Source organism: Rhinatrema bivittatum, chromosome 3, assembly GCF_901001135.1.
Source record: "Rhinatrema bivittatum chromosome 3, aRhiBiv1.1, whole genome shotgun sequence".
Taxonomy (NCBI): Eukaryota; Metazoa; Chordata; class Amphibia; order Gymnophiona; family Rhinatrematidae; genus Rhinatrema; species Rhinatrema bivittatum.
The window spans coordinates 568,050,381-568,063,953 of record NC_042617.1 but is presented as its reverse complement, the minus strand read 5'-3'; the positions used below and the strand labels follow the sequence as shown (position 1 = coordinate 568,063,953).

The 13,573-nt window shown below is 44.5% G+C and overlaps 1 protein-coding gene across 3 annotated transcripts in view; it reads left to right on the top strand.

Moving 5' to 3' along the window:
- Window positions 1-11,703, top strand: part of LRP11 (LDL receptor related protein 11) — a 53,669-nt gene extending 41,966 nt beyond the window's left edge. For 2 of the 3 annotated variants that reach the window (XM_029596543.1, XM_029596540.1), the window contains 2 exons: window positions 7,767-7,868; window positions 10,411-11,703. In XM_029596543.1, the coding sequence (XP_029452403.1) occupies window positions 7,767-7,868; window positions 10,411-10,565 (257 nt within the window). In that variant the 3' untranslated portion in view covers window positions 10,566-11,703. Of the gene's footprint in view, window positions 1-7,766; window positions 7,869-8,003; window positions 8,105-10,410 lie in introns of those variants that run through there. The other variant, XM_029596542.1, reaches the window with a different exon arrangement.
- Window positions 11,704-13,573: the final 1,870 nt, after the last annotated feature.

Genomic DNA, 13,573 nt, shown 5'->3' with positions numbered 1-13,573 from the left:
TTTGAAATGACAGGCACCAGGAAGTGTAAAAAAGTTTAAAAAGTGTAAAAAACAAAAAACCTGTGTGTTATATAAAAAAATAAAACAATTTTAAATACCTGTCGGAGGGCCGTGGGTCCAGGCGGCCGGTGGGCGGCGGGCAGCCATCAGCGGCATCCGGTAGTCCCTTCTCCCTTCCTCCCTCCCTCCCCTGCCTGGATGAGCGCCAAAACCGCCCGGGCGGGTCGGCAGCGGGGGGGGGGGGGGCGGCAGCAGGATCCGGGAGCGGCGGGTAGGCAGCAGCGGGGTCCGGGGGTGGCAGCGAGATCCGGGGAGCCAGCAGCGGCAGCATGTTCGATCGCGCAGGCAGGTAGGTGGCAAAGTAAAGATGGCCGCCAGCACGGGAAAATCGTGCAATTGGCCGCTGAAGACGTGACGTCACACCCCGTGACGCCAAACGTCGTGACGTCACGTCTTCAGCGGCCAATTGCACGATTTTCCCGTGCAGGCGGCCATCTTTACTTTGCCACCTACCTGCCTGCGCGATCGAACATGCTGCCGCTGCTGGCTCCCCGGATCTCGCTGCCACCCCCGGACCCCGCTGCTGCCTACCCGCCGCTCCCAGATCCTGCTGCCGCCCCCCCGCTGCCGCTGCCCCGGACCCCCCGGACCCCGCTGCTGCCTACCCGCCGCTCCCGGATCCTGCTGCCGCCCCCCCCCCCCCCCGCTGCCGACCCGCCCGTGCGATTTTGGCGCTCATCCAGGCAGGGGAGGGAGGGAGGAAGGGAGAAGGGACTACCGGATGCCGCTGATGGCTGCCCGCCGCCCACCGGCCGCCTGGACCCACGGCCCTCCGACAGGTATTTAAAATTGTTTTATTTTTTTATTTAACACACAGGTTTTTTGTTTTTTACACTTTTTACACTTACCATAGCAGGCCCGAGCCTTGCTACTTTTTCGTTTGTTTTTTTTTGCCCTGGTCCCGTCCGGTCTCCTGCAGCCCCGTCCGGTCCGGACGGGGCTGCAGGAGACCGGACGGGACCAGGGCGGGTAAGCAATGTTTTTACCCTACACTACACTACACTAACTCCTACTAGGGGGAGGCGGTAAACTAGCAGGTTAAGGCCGCGGCAGAACAGCGGGTTACGGAGGAGATAATATCAGCGCCCGTTACAGTATCGCAGGGGAATAGCTAATTCCTTCATTATACAGCTTTTTCGTTCATTTACATGCCGGGTGCGGAAAGGGTTATGCGTCTGTTTTCAGAAGCGATACGGACGCGTGAAACTGGAGACTGTATCGCCGAACTGCCTTGCGCGCCCGAATTGTGCGCTACGAGCACGTTACAGACGGGCAATCCTCGAGCGGACGATACTGGATCGAGCTGTGTGAATGGTAAGGTGTGAAAAGAGTCAGCTGTTATCCAACTGTAACTTGTGCATATATTCGGGCAACATTACCCATAGCACATACTGCACTAGCCTACTGACGGGAATACAATTCTCAAAAGCCAGTCACAGTTGTTTTAAGTTAAATCCAGTAAAAAGATGTCACCTAAAACTTGTTTGTTTATCTTTTATTTGAACACAATGGACTACAAGTAACTGTATGTATTATGTAGGCAGCTTAGCACGTGGATATTGACTGCAGGTGCTAGGAATCAACCAAATGTTTGCTGGCTGAGAGCACACTGATCTGTTTATGCCATATGGTGGAGCAGCTTTCTCCGACTGTCTCTGTGTGAGCAAAATGTGTGGGCCTTAGTTCCTGAAAAACCTGTGCTATCTATATCTTCTGCTGCTCTTCATGTATTCTGCGTGACAACGCAACCTGCTGTGCATGCCACACTACTGTATCTGAATATTTTTAGCAATTATTAAAAGCATTTACATGGGTAAAATGATGTTTTACCCTTGTAAATGGGCTGTTTGGTTAATGGCCATCCTCCATGCAGATAAAAATAAGCATGCAGATCAACAACTCACCTACTTTTACCCATGCATTTTGTAGGTATTTCTGGGGACAGAGTTAGATTGGGGGAGGCAACTACATGCATAGTTTTCGGATAATCAAAACTACACACACTGTTTTGTCTACAAAAGTAGAATGACAATAGAAATGGTGATGAAATGAGAGAAAGATGGCAAAATTATGTTGTAAAGGAAAAGTAATGCGGAAGGAGAGAGGAAACTAAGAAAAGACCAAAAATATTCTGAGACAGAGGATGGAAACCAAACTAAAGACACAAAGATTGGAAAGTTATTTTAAGTTTGGTAAAGATTTCTCTGCTAGCTGGAGTGGATCAAGGAGGTGGGCAACTGGCACCTGCTCTCCTTTCTGACTAGCCTGTGGTCATTGGGATTAAAAAAAAAAGGTATTTTACTAGAAGAGAATGGGAGGGGGAGAAGCAGACCTGAGATCGCGCTGGATTTCACTCGGAGACTCAGAGAATTTGCATTAATTGCTGGGTCTCTGGGGAAACACTAAAAAAAACGCCAAGCCCCTTTGTTTTCTGCTCCAGCCATTCCCCTTCAGGAAGCCTACAGGGAACAGGAGGAGAGACGTGAGCCTGGAGCAGGCAGACAGAATAATGGGCTCGATGGACCTTGGTCTTACCGAGCATGGCATTTGTTATGTTCTTAGGCCGGATGCGAGAAGAAACTGGAGAAGGGTGGCAACACCACCCAGCTCAGCTTGTAGCTGAGATTCCAGGTCTTGGGACTCAGCCGAGGGCAGAGCGAGAGTGCACAAGTTAGAGAGCTTGTCTTATTGGGGGGATGGGACAAAGAGAGTGCTGGAATCAGGGAGAGAGGAAGAAGAATGCTGGGGTTACCCCGGGAGGGGTGAGAGAGAGTGAGAGAGTATGGGTTAGCAGGGAGGGAGTGAAGCATAAGAAGTTGATACACATTATACCTTCCCCCTTTCCACTAACCAACAGCAATCTCGGATTATGGTGGGGGAGGTTGTGGCAGCATGTGATGCCATGGGCTGAAAATCTCCCTCTTAAAACCTGTTCTCCCTTAGCAGCTCTGAGATAGAGAGGGATCCCAGCAGTGCTCAAATTCAAGGGGAAAAAAAGGGGCACGCTAGTCCCCTTGTTCAGAAACATTTTAAAAATCATTCCCTCCGTTGTGTCATACAGAAGGCAACAGAGGCAGCATCAGGCTGCACAGCCCCCCCCCAAAAAAAAAGAAATGTAGTGTAAAGGCAGCAGGAAATGAGGACGGGAGACCATGGGTGCAGTTTGGAGGGCAAGAGGATGCCTTTTCTAATTTGGTTCTCCAGCTTCCCTCCCAGCTCAGCTATCTAATCCTGCCTCTGGACTTTCCTGGCACAGTTCTGGAGCGTACCCCTTCCTGCCCCCCCCGACTCGTGACTCAGTTCCCCAGGCTGGTAGCTCATTCCTCAGCCAAGGGAGCTGGATCGGGCAAGCAGGACCTGCCAGCATGCAGCAGGATGGTAAGAGAGGTGCACACTCCAATGCCTGGAGCTAGCAGTGCAGGTCCAGTTTTCCCACCCTGCACATGATCTCTGGCCCCGGAGCCGGGATGCTGATGATTGCCGAACAGCTGGGGCTCAGAGCACATAGGGGGGTCAAAGTGGTTCACGTGAACTCTGTGGGCATGAAACTGCTCCTGGCCTAGAATCAGAAAGCAATAGGAGAAGTGATGTAGGGGATGGAAAGGCAGGAGCAATACCGGTGCCTGAAGGGCAGGGAAAATGATCTGCCAGAGGGAGAGGGGAAATACAATTTAAGAAGTGAGCAGAGCCTGCTGATGAGGGTGCTCTAGCCTGCTGAGAAAGAATGAGGGGTTGGGGACTCGTGGAGGAGTTGGCGAAACAGAACTGCAGCAGAGGGGAGGCTGCCAGAGAGGGTTGAGAGGGAATCTCCTTGAGAGTGGAGGGACGGGGGAGAAGAACTAGGAGGACAAGAGAAGCAGTTCTGATCAAGGGGAAGTAGGGAGCAGAGCAGGCAGTGGCATATTAAGCCCCCTGCCCCCAAATATACAAGTCAAACTCCACTTGGCGGGAGACAGTTAATTAAAAAAGAGTGGAGAGCAAAAGAAAGGGGGGGTGACAACGAGGATAAGAAGGGGAGAGGAGGAAGAAAAGCTTAGGAAAAAGGAAGGTGTGATGAGAGAAGGGTAGGGGATGGGCTTGAGAAGAGACTGGTGAGGATTGACTGGGTGGGAAGGAAGTGAGGTGTGAAGAGAGAGGTGTGGATAAGCTGTGCCAGGCTCATCTGGAGGGTGAAGGAGGGATTGTGGTGTAGACAGAGTGCATGGAATGGGGGGGCAGGGGGTGACTGGTTTGATAGAGCTGAGGATGGTGGAGAAGAGGTACTTTTAGTGCTTCCCTAGCTGTTCTGGCCACATGAGTCCTCCCTGTGCCTGCAATACCTGCTATGCTCTGGACACTGAAATACGAGCTGACCAGTCACTCCCACAACCCATAAGAATTATCATAATGGGTCAGATCGAAGGTCCATCAAGTCCAGTATCCTGTTTGCAGAGTGACCAATGCAGGTCACAAGCACCTGGCAAGATCCCAAACAGTAGATAGATCCCTTGCTAGCCCCTAGGGATAAATAGAGGCTTTCCCCAAGTCTACCTGCTTAATAACAGCTTATGGACCTCTCCTCCAGAAACTTGTTCAAACTATTTGTAAACCCAGCTATGCTAATTGCCTTTACCACATCCTCTGTCAGGGGGATCCCAGTGCTTAATTGCAAGTTGAGTGAAAAAGAATTTTGTTTGATTTGTTTTAAATGAGCTACTTACTAACTTCATGGAGTGTCCCCTAGTCTTTGTATTTTTTGAAAGAGTAAATAACCAATTCACATTTATCTGTTCTATTCCACTCATGATTTTATAGGCCTCTATCATATCCCTCCTCATTCATCTCTTTTCCAAGCTGAACAGTCCTAACCTCTTTAACCTTTTCTCATAGGGGAGCCGTTCCATCTCCTTTATCATTTTACTCACCTTTCTCTGTACCTTTTCCAATGCAACTATATCTTTTCTGAGATATGACATCCAGAATTTCACACAGTTTTCAAAATGTGGTCTCACCATGAAAAATACAGAGATATTATGACATTCTCTGTTTTATTCCCCATTCCTTTCCTAATAATTCTTAACAGTTTATTTGCTTTTTTGACTGCTACCACAGACTGAACCGAGGATTTCAAAGTATTATCCACAAAGATGCCCAGATCCTTTTCCTAGGTGGTAACACCTAATATGGAACCTAACATCATTGAACTACAGAGTAGGTAACTTTTCCCTGTATGCATCACTTTGTAATTGTCCACATTAAATTTCATCTGCCATTTGGATGCCCAATCTCCCAGTCTTGCAAGATCCTATTTCTCAATCCGCTTGTGATTTAACAACTCAGAATAATTTTGTGTCGTCTGCAAATGTGATCACCTCACTCATCATTCATTCCCTTTTCCAGATCATTTATAAATATATTAAAAAGCACTGGTCCCAGAACAGATCCCTGATGTTCCCACTGTTTATATTTCTCCACTGAAAAAACTGACCATTTAGTCCTTTTCTCTGTTTTCTTTCTTTTAATCAGTTTGCCATCCATAATAAGACTTTGCCTTCTATCCTATGACATTTTAATTCTCTCAGATGTCTCTCATGGGGGACTTTGTCAAACAGCTTTTGAAAATCCAAGTACACTATAGCCACCAGCTAACGATTATTCACCTATTTATTAATGCCTTCAAAAACTGTAGCAGATTTGTGACTTCCCATGAGTAAAATACATAGTGGCCGTGTCTCATTAAACCGTATCTTTCTATATGTTCTGTGATTTTATTCTTTAGAATAGTTTCTATAATTTTTCACAGCACTAAAGTCAGACTAACTAGTCTATAGTTTCCCAGATCACTCCTGGGGCCCTTTTTAAAGATCAGTATTACATTGGTGACCCTCCACTCTTCAGGTAAAATAGATTATTTTCATGATAGGTTACAAATTACTAGTAATAGATCTTCAATTTCTTTTTTCAGTTCTTTCAGAATTCTGGGATGTAAACCACCTGGGTCCAGGTGATTTACTACTCTTTAGTTTGTCAACCTGCCCTATTATATATTCCAGGTTCACCATGATTTGTTTCACTTCTTTTGAATCATCACCATTAAACATCTTTTCTGGCACAGATATCTCCCCATCATCCTCTTCAGTAAACACCAAAGCAAAGGATTCATTTAGTCTTTCCACTATGGCCTTGTCTTCCCTAAGTGGCCCGTTAACCCCTTGATTTCTAATGGTCCATCTGACTTCCACACAGGCTCCCTGCTTTGGATATATTTTTTAAAGATTTTATTATGCGCTTTTGCCATTATAGCCAGCTTCTTTTCAAATTCTGTTTTTGTCTGCCTTATCAATGTTTTACATATAAGTTGCCAGAGCTTATGTTTTTTCCTATTTACTTCAGATAGATTTTTCCAATGTTTGAAATTATTTCTTTTGGCTAAAATGGCATCTTTCACCTCACCTTTTAACAATGGCAGCAGTCATTTGGCCTTCCTTTCACCTTTTTAATGTGTGAATCACATCTACTCTGGATTTTCATGATAGTATTTTTAAACAATGCCCATGTCCGATATAAACTCTTAACTTTTCTAACTGCACCTTTTAGTTTTTTCTATTTTCCTCATTACAATCAAAATCTCCCTTTTGAAAGTTAAATGCTAGAGCAGTAGGATTATTTAAGGTCCTCCCTCTAGTCTAGTCATTAAGTCAAAGTTGATCACATTATGATCACTGTTCCGAGCAGCGCCACTACCGTTACCTCTTGCACCAAATCCTGTGTTCCATTAAGAATTATTTCTAAAATGGCTCCCCTCATTAATTCCCGGACCAGCTACTCCATAAAGCAGTCATTTATTTCATCTAGAAAGTTTACCTGCCTAGCATGTCCTGATATGACATTTACCCAGTCAATACTTGGGTAATTGAAATCTCCCATTTTTACTGTGCTGCCAAATTTGTTAGCTTCCTTAATTTCTGTTAGCATTTCATCATCTGTCTATTTTGGCCAGATGGATGATAGTATACTCCCAGCACTATACTCTTCCCCATCACACATGGAATTTCCACTCAAAGATTCTACTGTACATTTAGTCTCTTGGACTCTATGTCATCCCTAACATAAAGCACTACCCCCCAACACTGATCCACCCTATCATTGTGATATAATTTGTATCCTGGTATAGCAATGATAGAGTGAATCAACTTGGTGGGGTTAGAGATGTTTTGGTTTTTTCTTTCTTTGACTGGGGAGGAAGGGCAGATAATTTGCATTGATTTGGCCCCTATGCGCTATATAAAGTTGTTAATTTTGTAGAATTTCAAGTACTGCTTCCAAGCTGGAGTAGAGTGACAGGAGAGCATATCTCTCCAGTCAGATCAATGTCACAGAGGATATCTATTAACCATATTCATTTTGGAGTTACAGAGAAAACACAGATCTGAAACAATGTGCCTCTCTGGGCAGGTTAGGAAAAGGGGAACTTCATTTGGTAACTGAAGCAGCACACCCCAGAGGTCATGTTTTTGTTTGGTATAACCGCATTGCTGGAGCGTTCGGATTGATTCAGCTTCATTTAACTATAGGCTCTCGATACAGCCAAGGCATGTGGGCATGGCCTGAACAGCCTTTGAAGAGTTTGCAGCAAGTGAGAACACGGGAAGCAGAATTGCTGCTTCGTTCCGAGCAGTGAAAGAGTTGTGATTTCAGTATAATACTTTTGGCCTTATTTTCCTCAGATAAAGAAACTTCAGGGACCACGTCAGAAGATAAAATTAAAAATGACATTGTCTCGAAGATGACTCAAGAAGGAGGAGGAGGACACCCAGTCCCAGAAAAAGGTATGTGCTGCAATCTCATGCTTATCAATGGAAAACCATTCCATGGTACTACCCTGGGGCTGACTGGCTGAAGTATCATGTACCACAGAGAACACAGTATAGGGTTGCTAAATGGCTCCATTTTTTTTTTTCCAGAAGAGGCTGAGCCAGTCCTGGTTCTACTCCACTGCATGCCTGGACTTTCTAATTTATATTTTCCTATTGAGTTCACCATCAAGTGAATTTTCAAAGGCCTACGCGCATAAACCCCAGTACGTGCACAAGTGCCAGCCGAGGGAAAAGGGGTGGCCGGGAGGGTGGGGGGCATGGTCTGGGCTGGGCAGGGGGCGGGCAGGGACAGCGCTGCTGTCCCGGAAAAGCGCAGCCGGCCGGCGCGTGCAGATTACTTCTGCTCCAGTTAGTAATCAAACAACAAAAAACATTAAGTAGTTAGGAAGGGGTTAAGGGTTGGGGAGGAGAGGGGAAAGGGTAGGAAGGTTAGGTAGGGGGTACAGGGAAGTTTCCTCCCAGTCCGCTCCTTAATTGGAGGGGACTGGTAGGGAACTGGGGAAGCCGAACTCCCGTCACCGTGCATGGGCTTTTAAAATTACACACACACACACCCCGCGCGCACGGAGGAGGCCATCCGCCTGCACATACGTGCGTGGATGTTAAAATACGCCGCACATCTGTGCGTGGATATCGTATTTTAGAACAGGCACGCGCTGATGCGCGCGTATTATAAAATAGCCGCATCCATGTGCGCATGCCGGGAAGCAGGGGTCTTAAAATCAACCCCTAAATAAAGAAGAACTACAAATTTGTATATACTATATCCACAAATTATTCAGAACAAGAATAGCTGCTCCATGGTCTCCATCCTTGGGGATCTCTTCCTACTTGTTAACAGGATGCTAGGGCTGGGCCCGGTGGGATCAGCAGCAGGAGCCAGTGCATCTCACGTAGAAGTCTGGAAGGGATGGAGCAGTCAGCATGCCCTGGGCACGGTCCCTGCCACCGCTGCTGCCGCCACTGCCACCGCAATATGTACTCAGAGTTCAATTCAGGGTCTGGATTATTTTCATTTTTCCTTTGGTAACCATACACCAGCTTCTCAAGAAAAAGCTACAGCGAGGGAGAAATAGTTATTAGTTGTAATCAAAGCTGTATAACTTTACTTATATAACTTAACACTTGAAAAGTTTCTTCATAAATCATGAAAACAACATGAAATCAAGTATTCATTAAATGAACGCAAATGATCATTTTTCCACAATTATCTTTCTGAATTTCCCAATGGCCCAATCCTTTTCCTCAGAGTTCAAACTTTTTGTTAGTTGTAAGTTCCTTCCATGATAGGGGTCCAGTTCCTGAAGTAATCTTCTTTTAGGAGTATTCTTCTGGCTCCATTGCTTTTAGAAGTTCAGTTTTCATAAACTTAAACCCTGCAGCTCTGGCCTACTGCTATCCTGTTAACAGCATGGGTCTGCTGTCTTCAGGATCTGCGCAGGACTGAGAAAACCCCCCGATGGCCTCATGCATCGATTCCATGCGCAGTTTCTTTATCTACTAGATATTTATATTGCCCTTAATCATCCAACAGAGCATGCTTAATGCTCTTCTCTCTCAAAGCTTTTTAAAGAGAAAATCACTGTGAATATACAATCCGTGGCAGTTACACTACCACCACCACCACCATCGCCAACACTTCTAAAAAGATAGGGTCTGGGGTGAGTGGGGAGGGGAGAAAAGGTCTGGAGGGAAAAGGAACATTTAAATAAGCTTTTAGCTTCCCCACCACTATTACCTTGGTTTCCCAGTGTTTTAAGACTCCTATGACCTTGCATGCAAGTAACTACAATACGAATCAGCTTCACAACAAAATGTGACCCATCAAACTGGTGGGTGAAAAACCAGCTCTGCACAGAATTTTATATTCTGCCTTTCAGACACTTCAAAGCAGATTACATTCAGGTACTGAAGGTTTTAACTGCACCCAGAGGGAATAGAGGTGAAGTGATTTGCCAAAGGTTGTAACAACTAGCTGTGGGATTTGAACCCTGGCTTCCCTGGCTCTTAGCTCACTGCTCTAACCCCTAGGCTAGTCCTTCTCTCCAATCAGAGCTAACACCAACTAACCTGGCTGCAGTAGTTCACTTTACTGAACCTGAAAAGTGTGTAAGTGTGTGTAAGTGTGTGTAAGTGTGTGTAAGTGTGTGTAAGTGTGTGTAAGTGTGTGTAAGTGTGTGTGTAAGTGTGTGTGTAAGTGTGTGTGTGTGTGTGTGTGTGTGTGTCTGTGTGTGTGTGTGTGTGTGTGTGTTGGAGGGAGAGGGGAGGTTTGAAGGTTACATTTTGACCCCAGTAATATATTATAGAATGCTAAGTGCCAGTAAATCAGTGTTTCCAGTTTCTATTAGTTTAGCATAACATTAGCACCTATAGATGCCTGACTTGGTTTGTATGAACATTTCTTGTATATACAGCACTTAGCCATCACTTAAAGTATAAAAATCTCAGCTAATGACACGTTTTGTCTTTTTTTTTTTCCCCCATCCAATGCTAGGAGCTGTCTTGCCTCTGGCCCTAGGCTTGGCCATTACTGCACTGTTACTGCTAATGGTTGCGTGCCGACTGCGTTTGGTGAGAAAGAAACTGAAAAAAGCCCGTCCCATATCCTCTGAGGCATCAGACTACCTCATAAATGGCATGTACCTATAGGGAACGTGACGCAGTTTCTAGAAGGGCCTCCCTCTTCCTGACGACTGACAGAAATTGCTGGTGAAATTCCGTGTTCAGCAAACCACCCCAGTTACACAAACAAACAAAACAAATGCAGCCTGTATAGTGAGCAACCTGGTACAGTTTCAGAAGGTTATCAAAAACAAAAGAAGGTATTAATTTGGCCTCACACACAAGTGGTCAAATGCAAGTTTGGGCAACACTGGTGGTAAAGTAGAGAAGCTTAAAAATGTCATGACTATAGCAAAAAGGAAGATGTACCTGCAAACCCTTGCTCAACATCAAACTATGAAATGAAATATGGCACTTCGAATTATACACTGTAAAATCAACTGGTTCATTTAGTAGTCACAGTTAGAGAAAAATGATCTGCCGCCACTTTCTTTTTTTTTTTAGTTACCTTCAATGAAATGGAAACTAAAATGCACTGTGTCTTCTCATTGCGCTGCTGCTCTAGCTACAAATTCACAAATAAAAAGAGGTCGGTTCTGATCGTTCTGGCCGGTAGATAAGAGGGGATTTACATTATCATTGTAACACAGGAACAGAATATGATACTAGACCAGGCCTGGATTTAGGCCTAGGCAATGTAGACAACTTCCTCTAATGCCGAGTTTTCATCGGTGCCATTTTGAAAACTCCTGGAGGACAACTCAGGCACAGGGCCTGGGAGCCAGCAAGCCCTGTGGTGGCACCACCCATCACATGAGTTTCCGTGGTAACAGGAAGCCCATGCAGGAGAAGGGGGGTTCACATAGAGCCTGTGAGCCTGGCTCACAGGCTCTGCACCGAGTTGTCTTTCGGGAGTTTTCAAGATAGCAGTGGTAACTCTGAGGGGAGGATCTAGGAAATGGCAATCTAGGTGAGTGTCCTCTCCCCCCTCTGCTTATGGGCATCCAAATTTGAAATCCAGCCCTATAGACAGAGACCACAAGGTCGATCCAAGTCTGCTAATTTTTCTTACCTACTGCCGTACTTGATCTCTGGCTTTACCCCCTAACTTCCCTACCATGCCTAGCCTGAATTCCCAAATAAGCTAATTTGCAGACTTATAAAATTCCTTTTAAATACCTTAAATTCTGCTTTTTGATGAAAATAAATCTGCCAACATGTTACATTTTCCAGAAGCATGAATGATTGTATGTCTACACCAAAAATTGCTACAAGATACACTTAAGCAGAAAAAGTCATTTATTTCCTACACTTGAAAGAAATCAATGACACTACTTAGAAATTCTTGGGGCTTTTTTTTTTTTTTTTTTTTTAAAGCTAAATCTTATAATGTGTTCATTATGTCCAACCAAGGTGATGTATTAGGCGTATTATGGTTCTGTAGCAGGTCAATGCCCTTCACTATCCTGTGGTGTACGATTGCTTTGTCATGTATGTGTCACTGTTTCACCTAAAAAATTCTAACAAAGACTGATTTTAATAATTCTCAAAAATATCCTTATTCCAAATAATTAAGGGGCTGAGTTTCACTGCATGGTTGTCTATCCATCTAGAACTATAGGAGCCTACATTCTAGGACATGCCTACACCTATTTTCTATTTTCCAATTATATTCTGCCGTTCAGACTCTTCAAAGCAGATTGTGTTCAGGCACTGTAGGTATTTCCCTGACCCCAGTGGGCTCACACTCCAAGTTTGTATCTTAAGGCAGTGGAGGGTGAAGTGCACCCTCACATGTCTTGAAAATTTGACATGGGTAGGTCACCAATCAAAATGTCACATACAGCATCTCATAAACCTTTTTCTTTGGAAAGCAGCCTAAAAACAGGAATAGGGGAGGGCAGGAATGAGGTCTATTGTAAAAAGCTAACATCAGCCCTTTCTGTATTCCTATCAAAAACAGAGAACAAACAAGGAAATCCTGGTTGATAGGATGAAGTCAGTGAAAACTTATGTGGATGCAATTCTGATTCCTTTATCTGGAAAAAGACAGCTGTAGTTAGATTTTCCTGTCCTTGAGATGTAACACTAATTACCTACCCTGAGTGTAGGACCAAGCAATTTACAGTAACATGGGAGTTCTCACACCCTTTGAGGTCACTCTGGTAAAGTAGAAATTCAACCCTTCTATACCTGTGAGTGAATCAAATACACGGGACTATGTGCCTTTGTGTTAATGACCATGTGCCTTGTGTTTAAAACCAGCTTATTGACCTAGTCTAAACTGTAGAGCATGTAGCTGCACAGTTGTTTCCATTTTAGCTCCAAATTTATCAAAATGCTGTGTGCAATATTCTGATATAATCCAAACATGCTACATGTTTCTAAAAATCTCAGTGAAACTCAGAGAGCAAAATCTCATGTTTTCTATGCTATATTGTTTCCTGGTATGTATAAAATAAAATACATGTGATATTTTTAGCAGGAAATAGTGTACCATACGATACATATAGGGCTATCAGAAGGGATGAGCAAGAAGGGCAACCATGTGGAGTGCCAAGCCAAGGGATTATCACACTGCCGTTTTGAGTCAGTCTTTGAGTCAGGGGGCACACAAGCTTGAAAAGGAAGGAAGGGGTCAACATGTTCCCCAGCAATTGCCCTATATATAAATATGTATATGAGGGTGAGTCAATAAATAAGGTGACTTTGAACAGTATTCCTGCAATACTTAAATTCACCTTATTTATTGACTCCTTCTTGTATATACATACAGGGGTCCATTTTCAGCCGGATAAACATATCTAGCTAACTAGCAGGGTATATTCAGCACTGTGATGTATAAACCTTGGTTAAGAAAGACCAATAAAGACCAGATCTAAAAGTCAATCTAAGAAATGTATTATAAAGAAAGGCGTGATTTCTTTAGGAGTAGCAAGCGTTACAATCAAGCGGTGTAAGCTCAGACCCTACTCAGTGATCTATTGTCTGTGCACAGCGTTATAAGGGTTTACCTTCAGCCAATCAACAGGTGTCTGCGTTTACCCGCCCCTTATCCCTAGACCAATTAGTAGATTTTCACACATGTACCTGCC